The sequence below is a fragment of the Eriocheir sinensis genome, chromosome 58, assembly GCF_024679095.1.
Source record: "Eriocheir sinensis breed Jianghai 21 chromosome 58, ASM2467909v1, whole genome shotgun sequence".
In the NCBI taxonomy this organism is placed as follows: domain Eukaryota; kingdom Metazoa; phylum Arthropoda; class Malacostraca; order Decapoda; family Varunidae; genus Eriocheir; species Eriocheir sinensis.
In genome coordinates this window covers 7,184,763-7,198,329 of record NC_066566.1, presented here as the reverse complement: position 1 = coordinate 7,198,329, position 13,567 = coordinate 7,184,763, and the positions used below count along the sequence as shown (strand labels likewise).

Here is a 13,567-nt window from a genome sequence, read left to right as displayed (position 1 = left end):
TATAAAATAGTTTTCCAAATATTAGAAAACTAAAAAATGTATGCTGGGCAAAAATGGAATTAAACTAATGGTTTCCAGCTGCCACTTGGCCAGTCAAAAGAGGGCCACCCAACAATAAATTAGCATGGGTACATACTTGGAGGAGGAACTAGTCTTGTGCTGCAGGCAGCAGTAAGGTCCTGAAAAGTGGCCTATTTTGATGTTTTTTTGTTTATATAGGACTAACGAAGCATTCTGGAGTTAAATTACAGTTATACCTCAGTTTATGAGCTTAATTTGTTCCAGAATTTTGCTCACAAACCAAAAAACTCTTAAACCAAAACTAACACACACCGTAGTTTTGAAAACACAAAGATCGCACACTAAGCACAAGCGTAAACAGACATGACTGCATGGGTGCTACCTCTGTGAGTGGACTCAGACTCCATTCCCATTGTTTTCCGCTCTGAGCGCTCTCGTCTCACGACGAACAAAGGGAACACATGCTCGTGTCTTTGACTTGCACAAACAGGACGCTCGTACACCAAGTCACCTCACATAAACTTAAGTTATTTTTATTATTTATTTATTTATATATATATTTTTTTTTTTGTAAATCAAATCACTAGTAAAGTAAGGCACTTGTAAACCGAAGTATTACTGTATGTCTGTACGGCCACTCCTCTGTACTCTATTTAGGAGCAGTGAGTAGCGGGCTTTTTTTGTTTTTTTTTTTTTTTTTCTTTCTTTCTTTAATGCCCTTGAACTGTCTCCTTTGCTATAAAAAAAAATTTGCTATTATATTTATTTATATATGCTCCGGTAATATTCCTATGGTTTCTGATTTACACAGTAGTGAAATTCTAGCTTCGTAAACACTCATAAAAGCTGTCACCAGTAAAACTGAGTGTAATATTATAAATTATACCTCCATAAAATATATGTAAATACAGTAAACCCTCGCTTTTACAGACCTCAATATAATGAATTTTGGGCCTGTCCTGAATTTGCAGGGATTTACTGAACAAGTTCAGTAAGTGCTGGGTTCAGTCCAGTGGTGGGCTGGCCAAACATGTATACGCACGTTGGTTGGTGGTGGTGGAAACAAAGCCTAACTGACGGTGCACATTTAAGTCAGTCTAACATTGTCCGCAGGAGTGTAAATATTTAAGCTCTTGTCCTTTCGTAGCTCACTTTTCACCCATCATAACAAACAAACTTTGTTATATATATGGAAATGATTGGAAATAAAGAACTCAGCTCAGATAGTGAACAAAGTTCGTTACATAACGAAAATTCGTATCCCTCGGAAATAATGGATTTTCGGATATAACATCACCCCTTTCCCTCAATTGGCTCATTAAAGTGAGAGTTTACTGTAGATAACTATAAGGTTTAGTAAAGTCAGACATCACCTGTTTCTCATAGAAAAAAATATGTATATTTAATGAACCTGATACTCACATAATGGCGCCAGCTGCTGCTAGACTCGTGTAAATATCACTCGACTTGGTGTGGGGACTTGGATTGTGATAATGCTAATGCAATGAACATGGCTGCACATACCTGTGCTCTTGCCAACTGCAAGTCTTCTCCATGTAAGAAACTAGACAGATAACCATATTTGAATGGGCTGAAGGGCAAGGCTACACTTACATCCCAGAAAACACAGCCATGGAGACAAAAATTGTGGGAAATAAATGTGAAAAGAATGGGATGGAGAGCAAATAAACATTCACATGTCTGCTTCAAGCATTTAAAGTAATGGCCTTTCCCAAGTACACCCAGACTCAGAGTACTTCGCTTACAATGGAAAGGGAAGAGTACCCTCACCCATACCGTAAGGAAGAATTTCACACAAGTCAAGTCTTCAACCATTGGTGCAAGTACATTTGTCTTGTTGTTTCTGTGCCGTCTTCTAGCGCCTGGCTACAGTTGTACAAAATGTAAGCACTTTTATATTCTGATTCTGTTGTATATCCATTGTTTTGCATAAGAAACAGAATACTAGAAATATTAATTACTTTTTGGAATGAAGTGTTCTTTGTAAAATGCAATTATTACATTACCTTCTTGGTAAGAAACATACTGAATCAAAGTCTTGTGTGGAGATGTTGGGCACCCCTATTCCAGAACATCAAGGGGCTTAGCCACTTGTAATTTCCTAATGAAACAGACATAGTAAGATGCATGGACAGTATTGGGGACTGCTTGAAGTAGCGAAGTGAGAGGGTGTATGAACTGGGAGAACTAGAGACTTCTGCCATGAAAACATCTTCAAGTCCTTAGAGGGAACAGAGCACCAGAGCTATAGATAGATTGATAAAAATCTTAGTTTAAATTGTACATACATACACAAGTGTAAGACAGTCAATAGGGGCATATACTGTGGGGGGGGATGCAGTCGCCTCCCCCCCACCTTATGTTACCAACCCTGGAAATCCCTCTGAGCAAATGTCTTTTTTTATTTATATTACTTATTTATTTATTTATATTTTTGGTGCTGCCTATAGCACTGCTAGGCTTTCTTGAGGTGTCTCTTGGATGACCCCAGCATGTTAATGGCACAGGTGAATTTCATTTATCGTGGCTGCCTGGATATATGACTCTTGCTTGGCACATGCTGCCCCCTGGTGCTCCTCTTGACCAAAATTCCTGAAGTTAGGGTTGATGATCTGGGCAACATATGGGTACTCTTCTCCCACTCGGCAGTGGTTGAAAATTGTCTGCTTGCGTCGGTGGGACTCAAACCTAAGTTCCCACGCTCACCACGCCAGCACACTGACCACTCAGCCATGGCCTCCTTCCCATCCTAAAACTCTAATGGCAAGATCCATAAATTTTCTCAAGCCTAAAGTTTTGTGGGCATCCCCTTGGCCTCCTCCACTCAGGATTATTTCTTACAGAAACAGCCTTCTTAACCCTCTCGCACACAGTAAGTTTCCAATAAGTTTCTGTTCCACTTACCATGCATTTCTCAGACCTGACCAGCCTTTTTTTGCTGCCGCGATACTCTACATTCCCGGACGTATTTTACCCTCACAGATATATCGTACCCCAATAAATTTGGTATCAGTGGCTTCATAAAGACTTGTACTAGAACATGCACATATAAAAACAAAGGAAAATAAACAATACAAACTCGTTTCAAGTCTCCGTATAGAGTATTGTAGACAATAAATCCTAAGTACCAACACTTCCCCACTCGCTAGCTCGAAATTTTGTGAGCCAACTTTTTTAGCCGAATGTATGTTTTGAAGCAGAATTTAGTGAGGATGTTTATGGTATCCTCGAAATCCTCATACACCCATTAGTTCCTGAGTTACACCGAGAAAACTATTTTTTTTTAAATAATCTACAGAGTTGACGCTCCTCATCTACGCCCATCGCTCATCATCTACGCTCCTTAGAAAGGTTGCCATATGTTACCATTAAAAAACTTATCCCAATAAATGACGTTTCCAAATTTGACGCACTTTCACCGAAAACTTATTTTTAATCAATTTTTTAAACTTTTATGACGCGTCTTGCATCATCGTGCGCCAGGACCTTTTACCCTTGATGACACGAAACGCATCATCGTGCGTGAGAGGGTTAACAGGATTGACTTCTGGGCAGTGTGTTACATCCCCATATACCCAGAGTTGGCATACATTGACTATGCAGGTGAAAGGCCTCTCAGAGAGTAATCGCTGATCTAACAAAGTTATTCCAGCGGTAACCCATTATTCTGCATAGACATGTTACCAAAGGCATCAATTTGCCTCTTCAAGTCACTATCTAGTCTCCATAGAGTAAGACAGGGAACACAAGCAGCTTAAAGATTTGAATCTTTGTCCTTCTGCACAGGTATCAACAACACCATATAATCATGCGGAGCGAGTCCATAACACTGTGGGCCAAGCCAATCTACCATAGAACTTCTTGACGAGACCCACTGTTGTTCTGCAATATTCTACCAAGGTAGGATACAGTAGAACCCCGATCATCCAGCTCCAGATTTCCAAAAACCCTAAGTACAGTGATCCCTCATTTATCGCGGGGGTTAGGTTCCAGAACCCCCCGTGATAGGCGAAAACCCGCGAAGTAGCGACCTTATATTTATTTTATTATTTATATATTTTATATATTATATTTTACATACATTATTTATATGAGCACGCATCTCTGTGAATCTCGTCTCAGCCCGTGTGAATACGGTCACCCAACCACTAGTTTCTCGAGAGAGATTCAAAGTCGGCTACATTTCATGGGAAACTCATCGAAATTCTAGTCAGAAACTCAGTCACCAACATGTCAGTTAATTTCTCGTGAGGTCGGTAAATTGTGGTCACAAGAAAAAGAAGAGCATATCAGCTGTTCGGTTCAGTAGCTATCCGCATGTTTATTCCAGTACCACAAAGAGTTCCACAAAACTAGATAAGCTTGGAGTAATCATGTTGAGCAAGTTTAGGATTTGAGTCTTGTCCAAGTGTAGCCACTGCCTCATCCTGTCTGGGTTCTCAATGCCAAGTTCTTGTAGCATTTAATGGTAGCAAGCTGTAACACACTCTCCCTTTGTCTCCGAGCTAACCACTCACAAACCAACAAATGCTACTGTCGCTGAGCCAATCAGCGCCCAGGATACAGAACACAGTGCTCTCTTTGTGTACTCATCTGCTGTATGCTACATATTTTATTTCAATTTAATATTCTTTAATAGGTTTCCAATAAGTTTCTGTTCCACTCACCACGCATTTCTCAAGCCCGACCGGCCTTTTTTTGCCGCCGCAATACTCTACATTCCCGGACGTATTTTACCCTCACAAATATATCATACCCCAATAAATTTGGTATCAATGGCTTTATAAAGACTTGTATTAGAACATGCACAAATAAAAATAGAGGAAAATATATATATAAACAATACAAACTCATTTCAATTCTCCATATCGAGTATTGTAGACAATAAATCCTAAGTACCAACTCTTTCCCGCTCGCTAGCTCGAAATTTTGTGGGCCAACTTTTTTAGCCAAATATATGTTTCGAAGCAGAATTTAGTGAGGATTCTTATGGTAACCTCAAAATCCTCATACGCCTATTAGTTCCTGAATTACACCAAGACAACTGTATTTTTTTCCTCTCCCGTCAGAGTAGGCTAACAACTAAAAATTGCTCAAAGATCGTCATCTATGCTCCTTAGAAAGGTTGCCATATGTTACCATTAAGAAACTTATCCCAACAAATGACGCTCCAAATTTGACGCGCTTCCACCGAAAACTTAATTTTTTCGCGTCATCGTGCGCCTGGACCTTTTTACCCTTGATGACACGAAACACGTCATCATGCGCGAGAGGGTTAAAATACCTCTATACCACAAAATCCTGCAATATAACAAAAAATCCGCGATACGAAACTAGATATATACAATTTAAAAATCCGCGATACAGTGAGACCGCGATAAGTGAACCGCGATATGGCGAGGGATCACTGTATCCAGCAAAAATCCGACAAGCCAAAAAAAAATCCAAGAAAATCAATAAAAATTTAAGAAAAATCAACTGGTGTAAGATTTAATTTACTGGCACCGCACAGCTCTTTATTTTCACTTTCCAGCACCACACCATCAGCGCTGTAACCCTACCCTAAAAAAAAAAGGAACGAGAGAATAAATAAAATGACATCCCCATACACAAGAGTGGGGATAGGAAAAACCCTCCCTAACCAGTGTAATGAGTAAAATATATGAAAATAATATTAGGAATTGAGGTGTAGATTTTAGAGGATAAACAACTACAATTAATCATACACTTTGGATTTAGAGAGATCACATGTTACAGTCAACCTGGTAAGCTTTTATATCACTGGTGGGTAGTTTAAGGTTAGTTAGATAGACTGTACATATAGTAACTATGGAAAGTGTGCTGAATATTGCCAACTGTCATCTGTACTAGTGCTCTGTGCTATATCCAAGATTCAGGTATTATCCTGTACCTGATTTTGTTGGTTATAGATAACTGTGATACATTTTCTCAATGCAGTGAAGGAGGGGGATGATATGTCAGTCTGTCCTCCTTCACCGTTTAATGTGGGTATGTTCCCCCCTCCCCATATTTTGCCTCCAAAACTTCAAAAAGCCAAGCAAAAGGCTAAAACTGAGGAGAAGGCTATTATTCTTGCCTTTCACGAAGCAAACATCAAATGAAAAGCAATTTGTGAGAGGACAGGATGAGGAGAGTCAGCTGTTTATGCTGACTTTATACCACCCTGCAAACCAGTTCCTGGTTGTCCCGCAAGACGATTGCTGCCACTGACAAGCAGATTCACTGAGAAGTGATGAAAAACTGAGTTACAGCATGTAAACTATTATTGCCCTGCAAACAACCCTGCTTACTTAACCATTCCACACACTATAGTTACTGTACCTGGATCTAAAGAATGCTTTTGATAATTAATAGATAAGAGAATGGAAGAAAAAGTTCACTGTACATGTGGCACCCTCAGATAGTTTATGGCAGAACTCATGGTTAGCTTCACATCCTTTTGGCACAACTTTCAATAATTAGGAAAAATGGGGGATAGTGGAATGCAAAAGAGGGAAGATAAATGAAGTAAGGAAAGAAATACTACATAGAAAGTAAATGTCTAAGCAAAATTTTTTGGAACAGGGACAGGGGCTCACAGATAAGGTGTAGACCATGAGGTCTCCACCTGAGCATTGGGCACCAATCCTTAGTTCTAAAGCTCCACATAACATCAACAGGCTTTGAAAGGGAAAGTAGAATGAGTTCAAATTGGAGGTGGTACAGGCAACAAACAGCCCAGACTTTAAGACCAAGTTGATCATGTTATCCTGCTCCCTATCAACTTCAAAACAACTAGGTCTTAAAGTCTGGGCTGTTTATTGCCTGTATTACCACCTCCACTTCAAACTCATTCCTCTTTCCCTTTCAATGCCTATTGATGTTAAAGCCCTGCGCAGCCAGGCTATGCAGCCTGGCAAGCATAGGTTTGAGCCTCACTCAGGCCAGGATTTTTCCGCTGACAAGCACTTACTGTCCCCCCTTGAGCAAGGGAGATGGGGTGTGTGGTGAGAAGATCCCAGCAGTACCCAGAGATCGACTATAACAAGTATTGCCCTAATCAGGAGGGTACTTGCTGGCGATGACAAGTCCAGCCCATGATCAGGCCGTGGTGAATTACGCACACACACACACACACACACACACACACACACACACACACACACACACATTAATATAAGCCTCCTTTGCAGAGTTAGTGCATTATTTTAGTACTAAAAATTACTGACACCCAAGAACACTTGAATATGGTTGTATCTGAATATCCTTTCCTTATAATTTAAGTTTTTCATATTGGATCTGATTTGTCTCAATCTTTTTCCATTAAGCTCTCACATGATTGCCTTGGTGAGTTGAAAGCCTCCTTTGTCTTAAGATACTATGCCAGAAGAAGGTACACACAGGTAGTTTTTTTAATACAGATGACTGCGAGAGATTTGTTCTGATAAGAGGATGGGAGATGACTGGAGTGGTGTGATAGGAGGGAATGAAAATTTAGTGGGGAGTGGAAGGAAACTTAAAGTGGTGTGCTGGGAGCCCACGACGGTGTGCAGAATGGTCGTGTGATGGTGCAAGTTGAGGATGATGCGATAAGGACAAAGCAGTGACAGTGAGAGGGGAAAGGCTGGGGTGAAATGATGGAAAGGTCAGGTGACTTGATGGGAGGGCAGGTTTGCTTGAAGGAAAAGAGTAAGGTAGTATGATAGGGAAGAAAATGGTGGTGTGGTAGGAGTGATATATTATGATTGGACAAGTTGATGATGGTGTGATGGAGGAATGGGAAATGGTCTAGGCGTTATGATGAGGACAAGGGAGAAGGCCAGTGTGGTGTGATGAGGGAATGGGAGAAAGCTAAGATGGTGAGATGGAGAAGTGATTAACCCCCATGGCGTCGGAACATTTCCCACCCGTGACCCCCCCCAGCGTCGGCACTTTTAAAAAAAAAATTTTCTCCCATTATGTCAGAAATGCTGAAAAAACATAGGTTTAAGTCATGAAAAGTGTCAAAAATGACATCTGAGTCACGGTGTATTGTCGCGTCGTATATATGCACGCTTGGCGAAAGGTGACTCAGCCTGTGTAGTACATGTACGACGCCGACGCTGTGAGGGTTAAGGTGATTTGATATGAGAATGGGGAAAGTGATGATGGAATGGAAGGGAATGTGATGGGACATGCCAGTAACCAGTGCATTGATGTCTCCCCAGCATGGTCACGCCCACTTGGACAACACCCGCCTCCACATCACCCAGAGTTTGGATGAACTGAAACTCCTGCAGTCCTACCGCCATGACAACATCCTCCAGGTCAGGCCACAGCAGCCTCCTGTTGGAGATGCTCTCTTCAGGGAGCTCCGGTGTTTTGAGATCACCCAAGACAAAGGGAGAATGTTATTGTTAACATCCATGTTGACTGAAAAGACCAAATTTTTAACACAGGAGTTTATACATATTTCTTTATTAATGATTCATACATTATATGAGTATTTGTATCTTTGTGATTTTTAATGATCCAACTCTTATTTTTGTTGGTGCTTTATCTTGTCTGGTAATTTGTATGGTGATGGTTTATCTGAACTTGTGCAGGTGTATGGATACTCCACCGACCATGAGTTGTACCCCTGCCTGGTGTACCAGTTCATGCCCCATGGCTCCCTTGAAGACAGACTGCAGTGTAGGGTAATGCAGCAATCCATTTCTTTCTTAGTAGTATATATATATATATATATATATATATATATATCTATATATATATATATATATATATATATATATATATATATATATATATATATATATATATATATATATATTGTAAGCATGTGATAACACAAAAATGTTATTGCCATGCCTAAAATTTATATTTGGATTATATTTCCAGAGGATAGAAGCTTTTGGTGAAGGGTCTATACAGCGAGGTCCTGAGGTGCTGGGGTGGAGACAGCGCTTCAGGGTAGCCCTGGGCACGGCTGGGGCCCTTCAGTTCCTCCACACTGTTAAGGAGAAGCCTCTAATTCATGGTGATGTGAAGAGGCAAGACACTACCTTTTAAGCCAGTTTCCCTTAGTTTAGCAGAGTTGATGTAAGAGAAACCACCAAAAGTAACTTTAACTTCTGAAATGAGCAGCAAACCTTCCCAATAACATGCTGCACACAAATGTTAGGCAACCAGCAGCAAGTATTCATTGACTTACTGAACACCATCAATTGAATAAAATTTCATTAGCAGTGATTACCACAGTAACCTTCACTGCAACAGAGGATTGATAAATTGAAGGCAGAGATCAGTCCATGATGTGCAAAATATCATGTACTCATATCTCTAAATTTGAGATGCCTGACACTATTACTTTTACTCATTTAGTGTTTATATAATCTTACTTTATTTTGTTTCAGTGCAAACATATTGCTAGACCAGAATTATGAGCCCAAGTTAGGAGACTTTGGGCTGGCAAGGGAAGGCAAGAGTCGTTCAACCAGCATTAAGGTGAGCGTTGGACTCTGTTATTCATTCATTCATCTTTGACGCCTGCTCCTAGGAGCTCCCACCAGGGGATGGCCACGGCAGAAGAGTTTCCATCTCTCTCTATCCAGACACTCCCTCCTTGCCTGCTCAAAGTTTCTCAAGGATCTTTCACCCCTCTCCCTAACATACTCCTGCACCCTATCTCTCCATTTCACTGGAGGTCGTCCTCTAACATTCCCTCCCTCTATCTCACTCACACCCTCCTGGTCGTCTTACTCTCCTCCATTTGCTCCATGTGGCCAAACCACTTTAAAGTCTGTCGCTTCACTTCTTCCACCACTCCACACTTTTTCCCTTCACCCACGTAACACATTCCAAAACGCTCATTCACACTTTCATTACTCATTCCATCCATTCTACTCACACCACAAGCACTCCTCAAATAACTCATTTCCACCGCCTGCACCTCTGACTTTCATTCCAGGCCCATGTTTTGCTTGCATATGTGAAGGTTGGTACTATTACTGTATTTCTCAAATCCCTCTTTACCTCCATGCTCACACTTCTGCCATTCATGATACTCTGATACATTGACTCTGTTTCTCATTGTAATCTACTTTACTGCTCTCAAGCATAGGTGGGCACCAAACCATTAATCTGTTAATCATTAATTATGGAAGTTAATGTTTCCATTGGCAATTTAACTAAACATCAACTTTGAAAGTCATTATCAGACTAAATCAACTTCCATTAACTCAAGTCCAAAGTGGACAGCAGTGGAGGCAGCAAAAACAAAGAGAAGGAGGAGGAGGATTAGAACCTCTTCAGTGCTGTCACATAGCCAAAAATGAGCAGCAGGTGCCAGAGATCACTCAGTGGCAAGGGCTGGAACTTGTTCAAGATCTGGCTGGAGACCATCTCCAAGGACTTACTGACAGATGCTGCCTTCTTGGTTGAGCAAGTGTTGTTGGACTTGTTCATCAAGTTCAACACAGCCATCTGCAGTAGGGGTGCCTGTACGTTCACAGGAGAGGCTTACATAACCGAATCTTATAGATCTTGGCCTCCTCTTTCCAATGGTGTTTTTGTTTTGTAGCTGTGATGAATAGTTTTTGAGATACAGCGGTTAAAAGAGATCCCCTTCCCCCACTGGGGTGCCCGAGTGCGCCTAAGGGGATAGTCTCGTTGTGAGCGCTTAGCAAGGAAAGGGTTAATTTAAGTGCCACTGCAGCACTAAAACTTCACTAACCAGTAACCCAAAGCTGAACCTTGACCTTATAAGATGCAGGGTGATTTTCTGAGACTTTTTTTGGGGGGGAAAAAAAGTGCATTTATAAGCCATCAAATAGAGTATATTTCTTGTAAAAACTCATTTAATAAAAGTTTTACAGAATTTCGAGCCGGTTCTAATGGTATAAACGTTTTATAAATTATTCTTCTAATTACTCTGGAAATTACAATTAACTGAAAATAAGTTGAATATTCATATTCATCGGATAAAAAAATTCTTAGAACAAAAGTTATAGACATCGAAGAGACAAACACCAAAATGTTCAATTTTATGAAAAATCAAATTGTAGCAACATCAAGGCAGATCAAAAGTGGTACGACATGGTAGGTTGCGCCCATACATGTAGCTAGCTGCATACTTTAGTGGTATTGAAACCTTCCTCAGCTTTTAGTGCCTGATTTTGATGTGGTGCAATGAGTCCTACGTACTGGGGTGTCGTCATCATCTGAGTTGGATATTTTCTGAATAGGCGGGGCAGGTGGGACAGCTGGATGAAAGAGAGTCTTGTGGCTTGATGGGGGGTTGAGGTGAATCCTGGAGGCAAAATACCATTGTCATAAAGGTCAGAATCTGACAACGAGAGCTGTGGGTCGTCTGCATCCCATTCACTGTCACTGGACACGACAAACTCACTAGATTCCTCCAAGAGTGTCCTTCATCCATCACAACTAGCCATATGAATGAGCCTCTAGGCCTATGTATGTGTGTATTTAGGCCTAAGGTTATCGATTAGTGTATTTCAGATGTAGAGCAATAGCGAAGGTCAGGAGGAAACGAGGGATAGAAAAGAAAACGGAGGTGTTTGCACGCTGGACACTCGTCCTTTTACGGAACCCACCAATGCGGGTCACTCATCCCTTAAGGGTTAATGGTTATCGGTTAATTTTGGGGTTAACAAATTAATGATTAACAAAGTTAACATTTTTATTAATTGTGTCCAGCTTTGCTTTTGAAAATAAATTCAAGTATATAAATCCTTTTTGTAGAAGAGCTTGGAATTCAGTATAGTACATACTCAAAATGATAACATTAAATTAATAATTCAAATATGCCATATGTTCCACTTCAAAGCCACTCAACCCCCTGCTTGGATATTAAATTATGCATTCATTTAATAATAAGTAATTCTTTTCTTTTTGTTGCTAGATTTAGTCTGTCAAGATATGGGTAGTAATATGCTGATTTTTGTTTTCCCTCAGAAATTACATTTATTACTTGATTATGCTGTCATGCTTTGATTATATCTTAGTCAGGAACAATGGATTCTTGACCCCATATGGACAGTCACTTGTTTTACTGAATATAAGATGTTCAATATGCTTCTGTTAAATGTGATAGCTACATAAAGATTAGTTTCCCATAAGGTGGAAAGTATCTCCATGCCCAATTGTAGTACCTTGGGTAACAAACATTGGAATCTATGTATACAAAATCTGTCCTTTCAAGATTATCTCATCCCTTGATATAGGTGTCTCGGGTCCACGGCACCAAGCCCTACCTGCCGGGAGACTACCTGCGCAGCAAGAAACTCTCCGTCAAGGTGGACACCTACAGCTTTGGCATTGTTCTTTTTGAGTTGTGCACAGGACTAAGGGCATATGATGACAAGAGGAAAGAGGGACAGAAATTCCTGGTATGTTCTTTAGCGATGATGATGGGCACATGTCTGCTGTTTGCTAATATATATTACATGAGTAGAGAAGTGCCTTGGTTGAATTTAGCCGATTTATAATAGTTACTGGAGAACTAATTTACAACTGTATGATGTAGCATCCTATAAATTTATTGATATACCTCCATTGATAATAGTGCTGTGTGCATGTCACTTTGGGTGGGTGGAGCAACACATGTTTATTTTTCAGTGGGAGCTGGTGGAGGAGAGTAACCAGGATGCACTGCGAGACAGGAAGGCCCATGGCAGCCAGGAGCAGGAGGTGTTTCCCTTCCTGTTCAAGTTGGGCAAGGTGAGTGACTGTCTGAGTGTTGCTAGACATGGAAATGTCATTTTCAAAGTAATAATTTTGACATATATGTCCTTACCTCTAAACTGATAAACTATTACTTGCATTCACCTTATTATGGCCATGAGGACGTTTCCCATCCCCTTAGGTTGATATTTGTTTTAAATTTTTGTATTTTCACAACTGATTGTTTTAAATGAGAGTCCCTGAGACATTTTCTCTACAGGACTGTGTGCAGCAGCGGCCATCCATGCGGCCAGATATGACCAATGTGTTCAAAGACCTTGAGAGCTACAAGATAGTGATGGAGGAGCGGGCACGAGCCAGAAGTAAGGAGATACTTAGTATTTTATAAACATTCACTGGAAAGTACAGTAAAACCCTGACTATCTGGCAGAAAATTGAGCAGTCAAAGATTAAAAAAAATTAAAGAAATATCATTGAAAAATTATGATTATCTGACCATTGTAAAATCTTAAATAACTGTGCTGTGCTTCCATTGCCTCCAGAGTAGGTCTGCCCTGCGTTGTGCCATTAGCCATGCAGCGTTGCTGGTGGTCCATTAGCAGGCGTGGCATTGCCTTTGTGATAGTGGTGAAGGTGGTGCTGGCAAGTTCTGCCAAGATGGCAGCGTGGCTGGGCACGCAAGCTAAGACCAAGACTGAGCCGCACTGAGCCATCATTTGGTGGGGATGTACAGTCAGCTGGACAGTGTAAACAAAGGGGTCATTGTTATTAATGAGTGTGACCAGTGTCACTTCTGCTGCATCTTCTTATTTTCTACAAATGTTTTGTTCAGTTATGATTG

The 13,567-nt window shown here is 40.6% G+C and overlaps 2 protein-coding genes across 3 annotated transcripts in view; one reads left to right on the top strand and one right to left on the bottom strand.

The window, feature by feature from the left end:
• Nucleotides 1–13,567, top strand: part of LOC126985105 (uncharacterized) — a 34,693-nt gene that overhangs the window by 15,186 nt on the left and 5,940 nt on the right. For both annotated transcript variants that reach the window (XM_050839562.1, XM_050839564.1), the window contains exons 8-14: nt 8,250–8,348; nt 8,628–8,720; nt 8,923–9,074; nt 9,438–9,528; nt 12,267–12,431; nt 12,661–12,762; nt 12,986–13,088. In XM_050839562.1, the coding sequence (XP_050695519.1) occupies nt 8,250–8,348; nt 8,628–8,720; nt 8,923–9,074; nt 9,438–9,528; nt 12,267–12,431; nt 12,661–12,762; nt 12,986–13,088 (805 nt within the window). The remainder of the gene's footprint in view (nt 1–8,249; nt 8,349–8,627; nt 8,721–8,922; nt 9,075–9,437; nt 9,529–12,266; nt 12,432–12,660; nt 12,763–12,985; nt 13,089–13,567) is intronic.
• Nucleotides 9,557–13,567, bottom strand: part of LOC126985106 (U7 snRNA-associated Sm-like protein LSm10) — a 28,256-nt gene continuing 24,245 nt past the window's right edge. The window contains exon 5 of the mRNA XM_050839567.1: nt 9,557–11,332. The gene's annotated coding sequence lies outside the window, so the exon portion shown is untranslated. The remainder of the gene's footprint in view (nt 11,333–13,567) is intronic.